This window comes from Martes martes, assembly GCF_963455335.1.
Source record: "Martes martes genome assembly, chromosome: 9".
Taxonomy (NCBI): domain Eukaryota; kingdom Metazoa; phylum Chordata; class Mammalia; order Carnivora; family Mustelidae; genus Martes; species Martes martes.
Window position 1 is genome coordinate 679,479 of NC_137896.1, and position 12,708 is coordinate 692,186.

General features: G+C 66.9%; 1 protein-coding gene across 10 annotated transcripts in view; it reads left to right on the plus strand.

The window, feature by feature from the left end:
• The window catches only part of KCNQ2 (potassium voltage-gated channel subfamily Q member 2), a gene marked incomplete at both ends in the record, with an annotated part of 47,382 nt that extends 35,646 nt beyond the window's left edge, over positions 1–11,736 (plus strand). For 2 of the 10 annotated variants that reach the window (XM_080814358.1, XM_080814360.1), the window contains 5 exons: positions 4,427–4,646; positions 5,243–5,351; positions 5,659–5,790; positions 10,576–10,699; positions 11,044–11,736. In XM_080814358.1, coding sequence (XP_080670484.1) covers positions 4,427–4,646; positions 5,243–5,351; positions 5,659–5,790; positions 10,576–10,699; positions 11,044–11,736 — 1,278 coding nt within the window. Of the gene's footprint in view, positions 1–858; positions 952–1,012; positions 1,067–4,419; positions 4,647–5,206; positions 5,352–5,658; positions 5,791–7,911; positions 8,020–10,575; positions 10,700–11,031 lie in introns of all 10 variants that reach the window. The other 8 variants (XM_080814351.1, XM_080814353.1, XM_080814355.1 and 5 more) reach the window with 8 other exon arrangements.
• Positions 11,737–12,708: the final 972 nt, after the last annotated feature.

Genomic DNA, 12,708 nt, shown 5'->3' on the forward strand with positions numbered 1-12,708 from the left:
GGGGGACCGTGGCCCTCACAGCCCCTGGGCCACACACAGCTTTCTGAGGAGCCTGACCTGCTCACCCTGCGGGACTAGCGGAGTGCGTCCTTTCCCTGAGGCCCTGTTGGACACAGGCAGGCGCCACCAGCATTTACTTGTGTGGACGCTGGGCACGGAGGCCCGGGGCTGGTTTCTGAGAGTGGTGGTCGGTGCGTCTGTTTCCTCGGCCGCACAGTGTGAGGGCGGCCGTCTGAGCAGCAGCTGTGGTGGGGGACGGAGGGACAGGTGGGTGGAAGGATGGAGGGAGGGAGACCCCAGGAAAGCGGAAAGTCCTGGTGTGTGGTTTTCAGTTTTGCTTAGAAATGTGCCTGAGCTCGTGCAGAGACGGCTCTAGGGCCTTCTGGGCCGGCTTCCGGGGAGCGGGGAGTGTGGACCCAGGTGGGGCTTTGCCCAAAGAGCTCCCAGCAGGTCCGGCCTGGTCCAGGGCTTCGGCACCGAGCCCCAGGGGAACCCATGTCGGCAGTCCACTTAGATCCAGGGTCCCCAAGGCTGCTTTCCTGAGCTTCCCTCCAGGGTAAACTGAGGCCACTTCCGGCTGGCAGGGCCTGGCGAAGCCTTGGTGACTGGTTTGCGACACCAGACTGCACGTTCTTCCTCTCTAATGTGTGCTTTCCGGAATCCTGTCCATCTAGAACCAGCCTTTTGCAAAGTCTTGCCCATGTATTATTTTTTTGTTGGCATGAATATAGCAAAAAATAATACATCTTTAAAAAGACGTGGCCCAAAACTCTAACTCTGGAAGGAAAAGGTATTTTTGGAGGAAAAAAACGGGATTTTTTTTTTTCTCCAAAAATAGGGCACTGTTTTCTTTTCCAGGCCGGCGGGAGACTTTCTGTGCGGCCCCCTCACGGCCGCTGCTTGGACGCGGGCGCGGTGGGCGGACCCCAAGCCCAGAGCCGCGGCCGCAGGGTGGGCCCGTGCGTCCTGTCCGCCCGTGCGCCAGGACTAACTGTGCTCTCCTCGTTTGCAGTAAAGGCAGACCGTGCAGAGAGTCCCTGTGTGGATGCTGCCCCGGACACTCTAGGTACCGCGGGGCGAGCCGCGCGCACTGACCGCCTGCTGCACGGCTCCCCACCCCCCTCCCGCGCCAGACACTCTGCTTACTAGAGGTTCTAGATGAGCGAGGGCGAGGCCGGCGCCCCCCTGCCCCGGCCCCCCCGGCCATGATTCTGATTGGCAGCGCGGCCTCCGCGGCCCCAGCCGCCGCGGAGCGCCAGGCCCCCCCCCCCCCCGCCCCCGTGATTCCAAACCGCCTCCCGCCGATGGTGGCGGCCGCACCAACACACTTCTCTCCCCGAGCCAAACGATGCCCTGCTCCGAGCAGGCGGGGGGCCGGCAGGGGCTCGGAAGCCCAGATCGGGCGCCGGTGGCCTCTGGGGCCCTCATCGCTCTCTGGTGAGCCCCTTCCCTGGGGATCGCCGATCTAGCACCTCTACTACGCACCCGAGGACGGCCACTCCGAACCGGCCGCCCCGTCTGCGGGAGGCAGCTCCGTCCCGTGTGTGCCGGGCTCCCCGGACACACCACAGAGCCGGAGACCCTCGGCTCCCCCTTTCCCCCACAGGCCTGGTTTAGGGTGGACTGGACACGGGACGGTGGAAAATCCGCCCCCACCCCAGCCCTCTGCACCGTGGGCCCCTTGTCCGCACCTCCACTATCTGTCCACTGTCTGCTGTCGGGTGTGTGGAAACGTCTGTCCTCTTGCTTGCTCTGGGTCCCCCCAGCCCGTCTCCCTCCTGCCTGCCTCCCTCCCTGAGCAGTGCAGCGCGTGGGCCGCTGTGCCCGCCCGCCCCACCCCACCCCCGTGCATGCCCCGGGAGCCGTGGTGGAGCGGCGGGCGGGGGTGGGGCTGTCGGCAGGCCAGGGGCCCGGGCGGCAGCATGCTCGTCCACCTGCATCTGCATGTCCTCTCCTGGACAGGGGCTCGGAGGCCCGCCTTCCCCCGCCTGTCCCCCTTGCTTGTGTGCTCCCGGAGGCAGGCGCTTGGGGAAGACGCGGAGCACCGGGAGTGGAGAGCTGGGGCCCCGGCCGAAGCTGTCCTGCTTGTACAGCGCTTGTGGGGCCACCGGCTGGTCCCTCGGGTCAGGGGCTGTGGTCACGCTGCTTGGGGACCGGAAGGGCCGGCGGGGCCCGCAGCCAGTCCAGGAGCCCAGGCCGAGCTCAGCCTTGCTGTGTGCCAGTCCCACGGATGTCACTCCGTCGGTGGTACTTTCCCTGGGCATCCGTGGTCCGGTGAGGGCAGGGCCGTTCCCGTGGATGCTGGCTCCCCCTCCCCCGCTGAGCCAGGCCCTGGCTGTGCAGACCCAGGTGTGGCAGATGGCAGGCGGGGCCTCCCCTTGCCCCATCCCTGCTCAGCTGGCCCCAGGCCATTAGAATCTCGCTACGGGGTGACAGGCAGGGGAGGAAAGGCCGGGGCTTGGCTTTCCCCCCAGACCATCCCGAACTTTCTCCTTGGTCCTGTGTGAACGCCAAAGGGCAGATGCCAGGAAAGCGCCCTTTCACACGCATGGTGGTCTCGCCGAGTGCCCTTTCCCCTGAGCAGGTGGCCAGAACTCCATCCTTCGTGTTCGTTTGCTTCTGTCCTTGGCCTGTGAGGTTAGGGCAGCCTTCCCTTGATGCCTGCGGGAGCAGGAGCTGTGTGCGCCCCTGGGTGTGGGGCAGGTCTCGTGGGTAGGGCGCCCGCAGGCTGCGCTGGGCGAGGCCACCCGTCCGCACGGCGGGCTCCTCCGCCAAGCGCTCCTCCCCAGCCCCGGCATTCCAGGGGCTGCGACAGCAAGGCCTTCCCGTGGCTCCGTCCTTGGGGCAGCTGTGTGGGCCCCGGTGCTGGGGGCTGGGTGAGGCCGTTGCTTCTCATGGTCTCCCCGGACTAGATGTTGGTCTCCATTGGGAAGGAGGTCATCTGTGCCGAGGGCCCCAGGGCACCTGGGTTTGGGCTTCCCTCGGCTCCCATCTGCCCATTCTTGGCCTCGTGCTGGGCACAGATGTTCCAGGCTTGGGGCCAGTGACCCGGGCAAGCAGAGGCCTGCCCCACTGCTGAGTGCGACCCACACCCGAGGCCGACTGCCAGCCCTTGGGGGCTCCTTTCTTCCTTTTCTCGCTATCCCACGAGGCCTTCGGTCTAGCCACGGATGATCTCAGCTGCCCGGGGGGGACTGGCTGGGACTGTAGCGACCAGACTGGACAGACCAGGCCGCTGGCCACTTCTCCATGGCCCAGTCATGTCTGCGCCGTCTGAGGGACCTGTCTCGGTGTGGGTCCTGGTTGGGGTTGCTGGAGGCGGCTGACCCGGGGGAGCCACAGCGGGGTCTGGCGAGGTCTGAGAGGTCAGCACGTGATGGCAGCTTCCCAGTGAGAGGAGAGACCCCGGGCAGCTTGTCACATACCCCCGGGCAGCGCAGGGCTTGCCTTAGAGGCTGTTTCAGGAAGTTCTGCGGCTCCTGCCTGTGGCTGGGTGAGGCAGGTCCGCAGGTCACAAGAGCCTTGCTTGCAGACAGTGGAAACCGGCCAGTGGCTGCCGGACCCCTGGGCCTGACCAGCACCCGGACCGTCGTGATCCCCTTCTGCCTCCTGGCTGTGGCCCAGAGGGTGCCAGACTTCACAGTTTCCAAGAGATCCAGGCCCGGGGGTGGGGGCCTGGGGACCCCGGCAGGGCTGTGGCAGGCCGGCCAGCGTTGCTCCCTGCCCCCACTGTGGCCTCGGACCAGAGGTCTGTTCCTGCGCGGCGCCTGGCAGAGGGAGCCTGTCTACTCTGTGTTTCTGGCGGTGTGGGACTGCGGTCCCCAGACACCTCCTGTGTGCGGGTGTGGGGCCTGTATTGGCCCTGGGGGCAAGGGGGCTGGACAGGTCTGCCCTGCAGAGTCGACGGGGGACAGTTGCCCCCTCCGTGATTCCCAGGCTCCTGCTCCTGGCCCAGACCCTTCCTCCAGGTGACGCCCGGGGCTTGGCCTCCGGACCCTGGGGCAGGCGGCAGGGGGAAGAGGATGCCGCGGGGGCAGGGATGGGGTGTGGAGGGGCGGGCAGGGGAACCACCGGCGTGACCCACACGAGGTGCGCAGGGAGAAGCCGCACCCGCACGGCGTTTGAGGCCCTCACATCACCTTGGAGAGGGAGACCTGACAGGACCGTGTGGAGAGGACCCTGGCACCTTCCCGTAGCACCGAAAGTGATTTAAGTGTCCACTGACCCCTTCCCCAGCCAGGCCGAGCCCCTGAGTGGCCCTCGGAGCGCCCCCCCCCCGCGCTCCTTGTCTCCCCGCCACCACCCCCCTCCACGTGCGGGCGGCGGCGGCGATCGGACGGTGGGGTGTGCGCGTTCCTTCCGGAGTGACTTCTCTCGCTGTCTCTCTGTGTGTGTCCGCCCGCCGGCCGGCCCTCGGAGCAGTCAGAAGGTCAGTTTGAAAGACCGCGTCTTCTCCAGCCCCCGAGGTGTGGCTGCCAAGGGCAAGGGGTCCCCTCAGGCCCAGGCCGTCCGGCGGTCTCCCAGCGCCGACCAGAGTCCGGAGGACAGCCCGGGCAAGGTACCGAAGAGCTGGAGCTTTGGGGACCGCGGCCGGGCGAGGCAGGCCTTCCGGATTAAGGGTGCTGCGTCCCGCCAGAACTCGGAAGGTGGGTCGGGCCGCGGGCTTCCCGCGGTCCAGCCGCCCCCCCCGCCGGGCGCCTCCGGGGCCCTGTGGCCTCTTCGAGCGGCCGGTTCCCCTTCTCCCTTTCTTGTTTTCGAGGTGAAGTCACGTAACATGAAACCAGCCGCTTTCAAGCGAACGGCTCAGTGGCCGTGAGCACATTCACGGCGCAGCAGAGATCACCTCTCTCGTTCTAGGGGCTTCCATGCCCCAAAGGAGACCCGTGCCCGCTAGCAGTCCCTCCCAGCCCCTGGCCACCGCCAGTCTATTCTGGACATTTCCCACATGTGGAATCACACGCTGTGTGCACCTGTTTCCAGGTGTTTCCACGCCGGGCCACGGTCAGGCTTCACGCCGGTTTCCAGCGGGCTGATGCTCCGTTGTTTCCTGCGGCCGTAGCCATGGGTCTGCCCGTCCGTCCACTTTTCAGCCATCACGTGGGCCTCTCCTGGGGCCTCAGCGGGACAGAGGGTGGGTTTCCAGAGCGCAGGGTGCTGCTCTCGGGGCTTCCCTGACGCCGTCCCCGACGTCGGCCCTCCGGCGCAGCTCAGCCCCTCATGGGCCGTGTCTCCTTCCACCCAGAAGCAAGCCTCCCCGGGGAAGACATCGCAGAAGACAATAAGAGCTGTAACTGCGAGTTTGTGACGGAAGATCTGACCCCGGGCCTCAAAGTCAGCATCCGGGCCGTGTGGTGAGGCACCCAGTGTCCAGGGCAAGGGGCCTCCCTGCGGAGTCCAGGAGGGGTGCGGTCTCTGTCCCTGGGCTCTGGGTCCTTTGGGGGCTGGTGATGGCTCCCGTGCACCCGCCCCTGTCAGAGCTGTCCCCTGCCCACCCCGGGGGCGAGGGTCTGTCTGCACCCTGGGTCTGGGCATGGCCTGTGGATGTGGCAGGTGGGTGGGGCCAGATCACCGTGGCAACGCGTCCGGTGGATGTTCTGGGAGATGCTGGGAGGGCCCGGGGCAGGGGTCGGCCCAGGGCTCACAGCTGTGCTCCCCCAGTGTGATGCGGTTCCTGGTGTCCAAGCGCAAGTTCAAAGAGAGCCTGCGGCCGTACGATGTCATGGACGTGATTGAGCAGTACTCGGCCGGCCACCTGGACATGCTGTCCCGCATCAAAAACCTACAGTCCAGGCAAGACAGCACCCCTGCCTGCCCGGCCCTGGGGGTCCATCTGGGCCAAAGCCAGCGTGGCCCCAGAGGGGTGGCGTCTCTCAGGGGCCAGTATGGGGGTGAGGTGTAGCGTGAGGGTGCAGGGGGGGACACGGTGGTCAGCCCTGCCTGCTGCCACCTCCCGCCCCACGCCGGCCCTGTGCGGGCGTCCTGCTATGTCCTCGTGTGGTCTGTCTGACTATTTCTGTCGCCTCTCCCTCCTCACCCTCCTGCCCCCGTTGTAGGGGGTGAGTGTGTGTGTGTGTGCACTCACACGCCTGCCCGTGCGCACAGGTGTCGTGTGACCACACACACGTGAGCGCACGTCTCCAGGCATCTGTGGTCACCCGCACGGGTGCATGTGTGGGCACACATGTGTATGCATGTGTGTGCCGGGCGCACGCACGTGCATACACATGTCCCGCATGTGTGTGCATGTGTGTGCATGTGCCTCTGTGTGTGTTGTGTCACGTGTGCATGTGTGTGTGGTGTGCACACTCGTGTGTGTGTGTGTTGGGGGTGAGGCTGCAGGTTCATGAGCCCTGTCGGGAAGCAAGGACGCTCCATGGGAGCAGAGAGGCTTGTCCACGCCCTGGCCTCGCAGAGGGCACCCCCTCCCCTGGCAGGAAGCAGGGCTGGGGCATGGTGACGGCGGGGCACACATTGCTCTGCTCACAGGCAGCCGTGTGCGCGTGAGGCCGGCTGGCTCACTCTGGGCTTCCCTGCACACCGGCCACAGGCATGGACACAAATGCATAGGACGCATCCACTCCTGTGTGCAAGCGCACACCAACACACACATAGCTATGCATATGCATGTGGACACACATGGACACACGCAGGGAGCATGCATGCGTGCACAGGGCACAGACGCCCACGGGTGCACCCCCATGGGCACACACGTATGGACACACTTGCACGTGGACCGACATACATGTATATGCACGGATACACAGACACACGTGCACACACAGCCACCGTCAGCCTTGTGCCCGCATACATGCACTCGCTACCTCCCTGACACACAAGTACCCAAATACACACGTGCCCACAGGTGTCCACCCCCCGCCACATTTAAGCAAGCCTGTGTGAGCACATGTGTTTGCAGGGTCTGGAAGGAGCCCACGGGACTGTTGTTGGGGTCCCTCCTGAAGTGGGTCCCATGGTTCTGCCAACGTTCCCTCCCCTGCCCAGGTCCCTTAACTTGGGCTGCTGTAGGTTGTCTGCCCCGGGATCCTGGGCCCTGGCTGGGAGAAGGTCTGGCCCGTCAGAGGACAGTCCTAGGTCTGCCCAGCTCCCCAGCCCCTGCCAGGATGGAAGTCCTCCTTCTGGGGAGGTCGTGAGCGCCTGCCGTGGGGGGCGTCTCTAGTCCTGCAGCGGGATGCCCGGCAGGGGTCCCTCTGGACCCGCAGCTGCTCCCGTGGGGTGGGGAGCCGGGGGGGTGGTGACCCCTTCTTCCACACGGGCTAAGGCCAGGAAGCCCATCACTTACCGTCCCCCCCGGAGCACCAGCTAGACCTGTGCTGTGTGTGTGGACAGATGTGTGCGTGGTTGTGTGTGTGTGATCTGTGGGAATGTGTGTGAGGGAGTATGCGTGCGAGTGTGCAAGGACAGTGCAGACCCGTGTGTGTGCGTGTGGTGTGTGCTCACGTGTGAGCGTGCACACACAGATGTGTGAGAGCAGGGCAGTGTCTCGGCGGCTGGGCCTGTTCCCGCATCTCAGGGAGGCTCATTTGGTTCACCTCAACTTCCCTTCCCTTCTCTTTCTATCTGGAAAAACAACACAAATGGGCCCAGGGAGCCAGGATGTCCTGCCCGTCGCCGGCAGAGCCGCACGGCTGTCCATGGCCGGTGTCCTCAGGCCCGTGCGCTGGCGGCGGCGGCTCCTGTGCACGCCCCGGCCGGCCCGGGCGGGCGGGGCTCAGCCGTGAGGCCGCGGCTCCCCAGTCCTACGCGCAGCTGGGCCCGGGAGAGTTCGGGCGCCGCCCAGGCCAGGCGAGCGTGGTGGTCCCCGCGCCGCGTGCGGGGCGTCCTTCTGCCGACTCCCCTTCCGTGCTCTTCACGATGCGCTTGCTGGTGTCTCTTTTCTTGTTCACTTGCCAGGATAGATATGATTGTGGGCCCCCCACCCCCTTCAACTCCCCGGCACAAGAAGTACCCCAGCAAAGGACCCACGGCCCCTCCGAGAGAGTCACCCCAGTACTCACCTAGGTCAGGACGCCGACCCTTCCCCGCCTTGTCTCTGTGGAAGGGCCAGCCCCCTTCGCCCCAGGCCACATGACGGCAGCGCCTGTCCTGCACCTCCCCGCGAGGCAGCCGTAGGGGAAGGTGGTGCCCCCGGGGCCCCGGGTGGGGGGCGGTCAGGGTGCCCTGGAGCGGTTCCTCTTGGCAGGCTCTGGAGAAGCTTGCCACGGGGGCTGCTTTCCACGGACGTCCCGCGTGGCGTCCGCCTGGGGGACGCTTCCGGGCCAGAAGCAAAGGAATGCCCCCGCGAGGATCCGATGTGTTCAGAGCTGCGGGGCTCCGTGGCTGGTGGCGTCCTTCCCAGCCCCTCTGGGGCTCTCTCCCATGCCCTCCCCTCAGTGGGGCTGACCTGGGCTGCTCCGTAGATCTGAGCGGGTCCTGTTGCTTCTCGCGCCTTGAGACTCCGTGAAGAATAAATGGGAATGTCCCGGCCAGGCGCCCAGCACCGGGTGAGGCTCCCAGGGAAAGCCCGGGACCTTGGAGCTTTATTTCCGACCATCAGAATTAGCATCATCGCAGCTGGTCCCGGCCCACGGGCAGGGAGGAAGGCGAGGGCACGGTTAGGTGGTGAGTTAGCAGAAGTCGTTTCTGTAGCGAGGAGTTCAAGCTCCAGGGTCTTCTGCCTCCCTGGGATGGTTCAGATGATGGCTGTGACCTGTGCCCCCGGAGCAGGTCTGGTCACCTGAAGGAGAGCAGAGCCCCTGGGGCGGGGAGGAGGGCAGAGGGGCCCAAGGGCATCCCGGAGACCAGCAGGGATGCTGGCCAAGCTGGCTGGTGGAGGGACTGTGTGTTTGCCCCGCGCTCCCCGTGTGCCAGGACTTCTACACGTGAGGCTGAGGGTCGGCACGCCGGTCGTCTCTACCCGGCGGCTCTTCCGCGACAAGGCAGTCCCTGGGGGAGGGTGAGCAGGCCTGAGCCAGGGCAGCCTCAGACAGTGTTCTGGAGCCTTGACCCCCAAGACCCCCCTCGTGCACTGCTCTGGGGGCGGCGGCTGAGTCCTCAGGCCGGGAGCTGGAAGGGTCCTGCGGCTCTCAGGGCCCCCCAGGCCCCTGGACCACTGCAGCCAGAGGACACACAGTCACCCAGAGAAGGCGCCGGAAGGACGGCGTGGGCACGTGGGGCTTAAACCTCACTCCTCTGCCTGAGGCCAGGGGAGGGATGGCCCGGGCCCCTTGGAGGTCCCTTCACAGCCCCCCACCCGTGGCAGCTCCAGGCTCCCCGTGGGACAGGCCAGGCAGGTGGCCCGTCATGTGGCAGGGGTGAAGGCGCTGAGCACCTATGCCTGGACTGTGTGGACACCTGGAAACACCAAGAACACTTCTCCCTCCCGCTCTCCACTGGCGTCTGCTTGGAGCCCGAGGGCCCCCGCTGTCCCCCGTCGCTCCTTGTCCTTGGTGCATGAGGCAAGCATGCGCGGCTCTCCAGGGCATGACGCTGCTCCGTGGCTGACGCGGCTCCCCACCCCCTTCCGCTTTGTGCGACAGAAGGAAAAGCCCCCCGCGAGCCCCCCGACCCCGAGGCAGACGGGGCAGCCTGTGGGTGTGGAAGGATGCCGAGACGAGGCCCCCTGCTCGGGTGTGGGAGCCGTGCCCTCCCGCACCCCCAAAGCTCGAGGAATGTGTTTGGGGCTCCTGGTCGGGGACGAGGCGGGGCTACCTGGCCTCAGCCCGGGGGAGAGCCGTGCGCCCGGCAGGCGTGGGGGTTCGGCGCTGCGGCTCGCAGGCAGCCGGGATCTCTGTTTCCGAGCTCCCACGTGCCTGTGGGTCTCGGCGCGGGTGTTAGAGCCCACGCCGCAGCGGTGGCCCCTTCTGAGCCTCCGGTGGCCCTTTCTGCTCCGCAGAGACTGTGCTGGGCCCCTCCCCCTCTAGAAAACCTGTGCCTCTTGTCGCCATTCGTGCCCCGTGGCCTCCTTGGAGCCGAGCGCAGCTGCGTTCTGCACATGCATTCGCAGAGGCTCGCGCGTGCACACACGTGCTCACACGCACACGTCGCCCCCGCGCAAGCACTCACGGACTCCCCGTTTGGCAGTGGCTCTGTCTGCCCCTCCGTTGTGCGTTGGCGGTTTCCTGTCAGTCTGTGCCCCACCCCCCGTCCCGTGTGCATGGAGCCGCGGCTCTTGTCATCTCTGCTTCTGTTCCTGCCGCACATGTGGAACTCTGCCCGCCCCAGACCCCTGTTGGGCTGAGGACCCCGTGGCACATTGTGGAGGAGTAAAGCTCAGGGGTGGGGCGGGCACGGGAGAGGGGGCCTGGGGGGCTCGAGGCACCAATCCCCACCACTTTACTCCTTACTAATGTGCCAGCCCACTGGATCGGCAGGGGAGCCCCTCAGGTTCAGTGAGCGGGGCGAGACCAGGTGCCCCGCGTCCACCTGTCCTGGCACCCTGGTGCCCCCCCAGTCGGCTCTGGGCTCAGCCCGGAGCCTGGATCTGGGGGGGCTGTGGCCTGGCCCAGGAGGAGAGGGCCACGGGCCCCGCCGCACCCACCCGAGCTCATGCTGGGGGCTGGGGTCTCTTCCTGGCAGAGTGGACCAGATCGTGGGGCGGGGCCCGGCGATCACCGACAAGGACCGCACCAAGGGCCCGGCCGAGGCAGAGCTGCCCGAGGACCCCAGCATGATGGGACGGCTGGGAAAAGTGGAGAAGCAGGTAGGAGGGGCCGAGATGGGCCCTGCGGGCAGGGCCTTGGGCTCCAGGGTTGGGTCAAAGCTCTCTCTGGGGAGCGGGTCCTTGGGGTCCATGTGTAAGACCCTGCACTTGGGGCGTGCTTCTGGGAGCCAAGGAAGGGAGCTGTGGGCTTTGCTCAAAGGGACCACACACCGATGGGAGGGTTCAGAGGCTAAGTTGCTGTGTCTGTTTCCTGCTGCTTCTGGACCTCTGTGGGACGGGGGTGGGGGGCGGCCCAGGGCCTCCCTACCTCCTAGAGCAGCCCGGGCCCCTCCCCCCACCCCGCCCGGAGAGCGCCAGGCCTGGTCCAGCAGCCCCCCTTGCAGGTTCTGTCCATGGAGAAGAAGCTGGATTTCCTGGTGAACATCTACATGCAGCGTATGGGCATCCCCCCGACGGAGACGGAGGCCTACTTTGGGGCCAAGGAGCCAGAGCCGGCGCCGCCGTACCACAGCCCCGAGGACAGCCGGGAGCACGGGGACAGGGGCGCCTGCATCATCAAGCTTATCCGCTCGGCCAGTTCCACGGGCCAGAAGAACTTCTCGGCGCCCCCGGCCCAGTGCCCGCCCTCCACCTCGTGGCAGCAGCAGTGCCCCCCGCGCCAGGGCCACGGCACCTCCCCCGTGGGTGACCCCGGCTCGCTGGTGAGGATCCCGCCCCCACCCGCCCACGAGCGATCGCTCTCGGCCTACAGCGGGGGCAACCGGGCCAGCACGGAGTTCCTGAGGCACGAGGGGGCCCTGCGGGACAGCGACACGTCCATCTCCATCCCGTCGGTGGACCACGAGGAGCTGGAGCGCTCCTTCAGCGGCTTCAGCATCTCCCAGTCCAAGGAGAACCTGGACGCCCTCAACAGCTGCGGCGCGGCCGCGGCGCCCTGCGCCAAAGTCAGGCCCTACATCGCGGAGGGCGAGTCGGACACGGACTCGGACCTCTGCACCCCGTGCGGGCCCCCGCCACGCTCCGCCACCGGGGAGGGCCCTTTCGGCGACGTGGGCTGGGCCGGGCCCCGGAAGTGAGGCCGCTCGCCGGCCTCTCCCTGACTCTCAGCCTTCCAGGTTTGCGGACGGGCCTCTCCCGGGCCCTTTCCTCAGAGCGACATGGGTGGGGCCTGTGGGGGTGACGGCAGGCGGGGCCCCGGGTCTCACGTGGTGAGAGCCAACAAGAGTTTCTTTTCTAACGAGGGGCAGCCAGGCCGCCGCGCCCACTGTGAGGCTGTTGGTGCGGGTGTGAGCGGGTGACAGCTGAGGACAGGGCCCGGCAGTGGGGAGGAGGCACAGGGCGCCGGTGAGGGTGGCTGCTGTCGGGGGGTCGGTGGCCTGGAGGCTTAGCGGGAGCCACGGCCGGTGCCTGCGGCTGCAGGAGGTACGGCTGGCCCCTTGGGTGTGGCTTGTCCTTGTCCCTCGGTCCCTGCCCCCGCTGTCCCCGCACGGCAGGCGTGCGTGATGGCCGGTCCTCCAGAGAGCTGCTGGTCAGCACCCCCTCCCCCCACCCCCGGGTCCGCACCAGTCCCGAGTCCGGGATGCCGGCCTGGACGGGAAGGGGTGAGGTGAGGCCCCAGCACCTCCCAGGTGGGCTCCTGGGGGGCGGGGCTGCTCCCTAGGCCTCTGGAAGAGGGTCCTCAGAGGCTCCCACAGCCACAGGAGATCTGGGGACGGGCACCCCGTGTTCCGTCTGTTCTGCTCAGGCTGGGCACCAGCCACCAGGCCACGACCAGCTCTGAAAGGAGCCCCGTGCGCAGGGAGCGCAGCTTGGGGCACAGCCAGGCTGGGTTCCTGTTTCCGGGTCCCGGGGCCGGGGGGTGGTGACCAGATTCACATGCTGTCTTTCACTGGGGTTCTGCCTCCCTGGTCCCCCCGGGGCCTTGACAGGACCGGGGCAGGACAGTGATGCTCTAAGCCCTGGGAAAACCCTTCAAAGCCCCTTGAGGGTTGTGGGGTCCCCTCCCTCTGCAGGGTTCAAGCAGCTCTCTCCTGTAGGAAGCCTCTTTT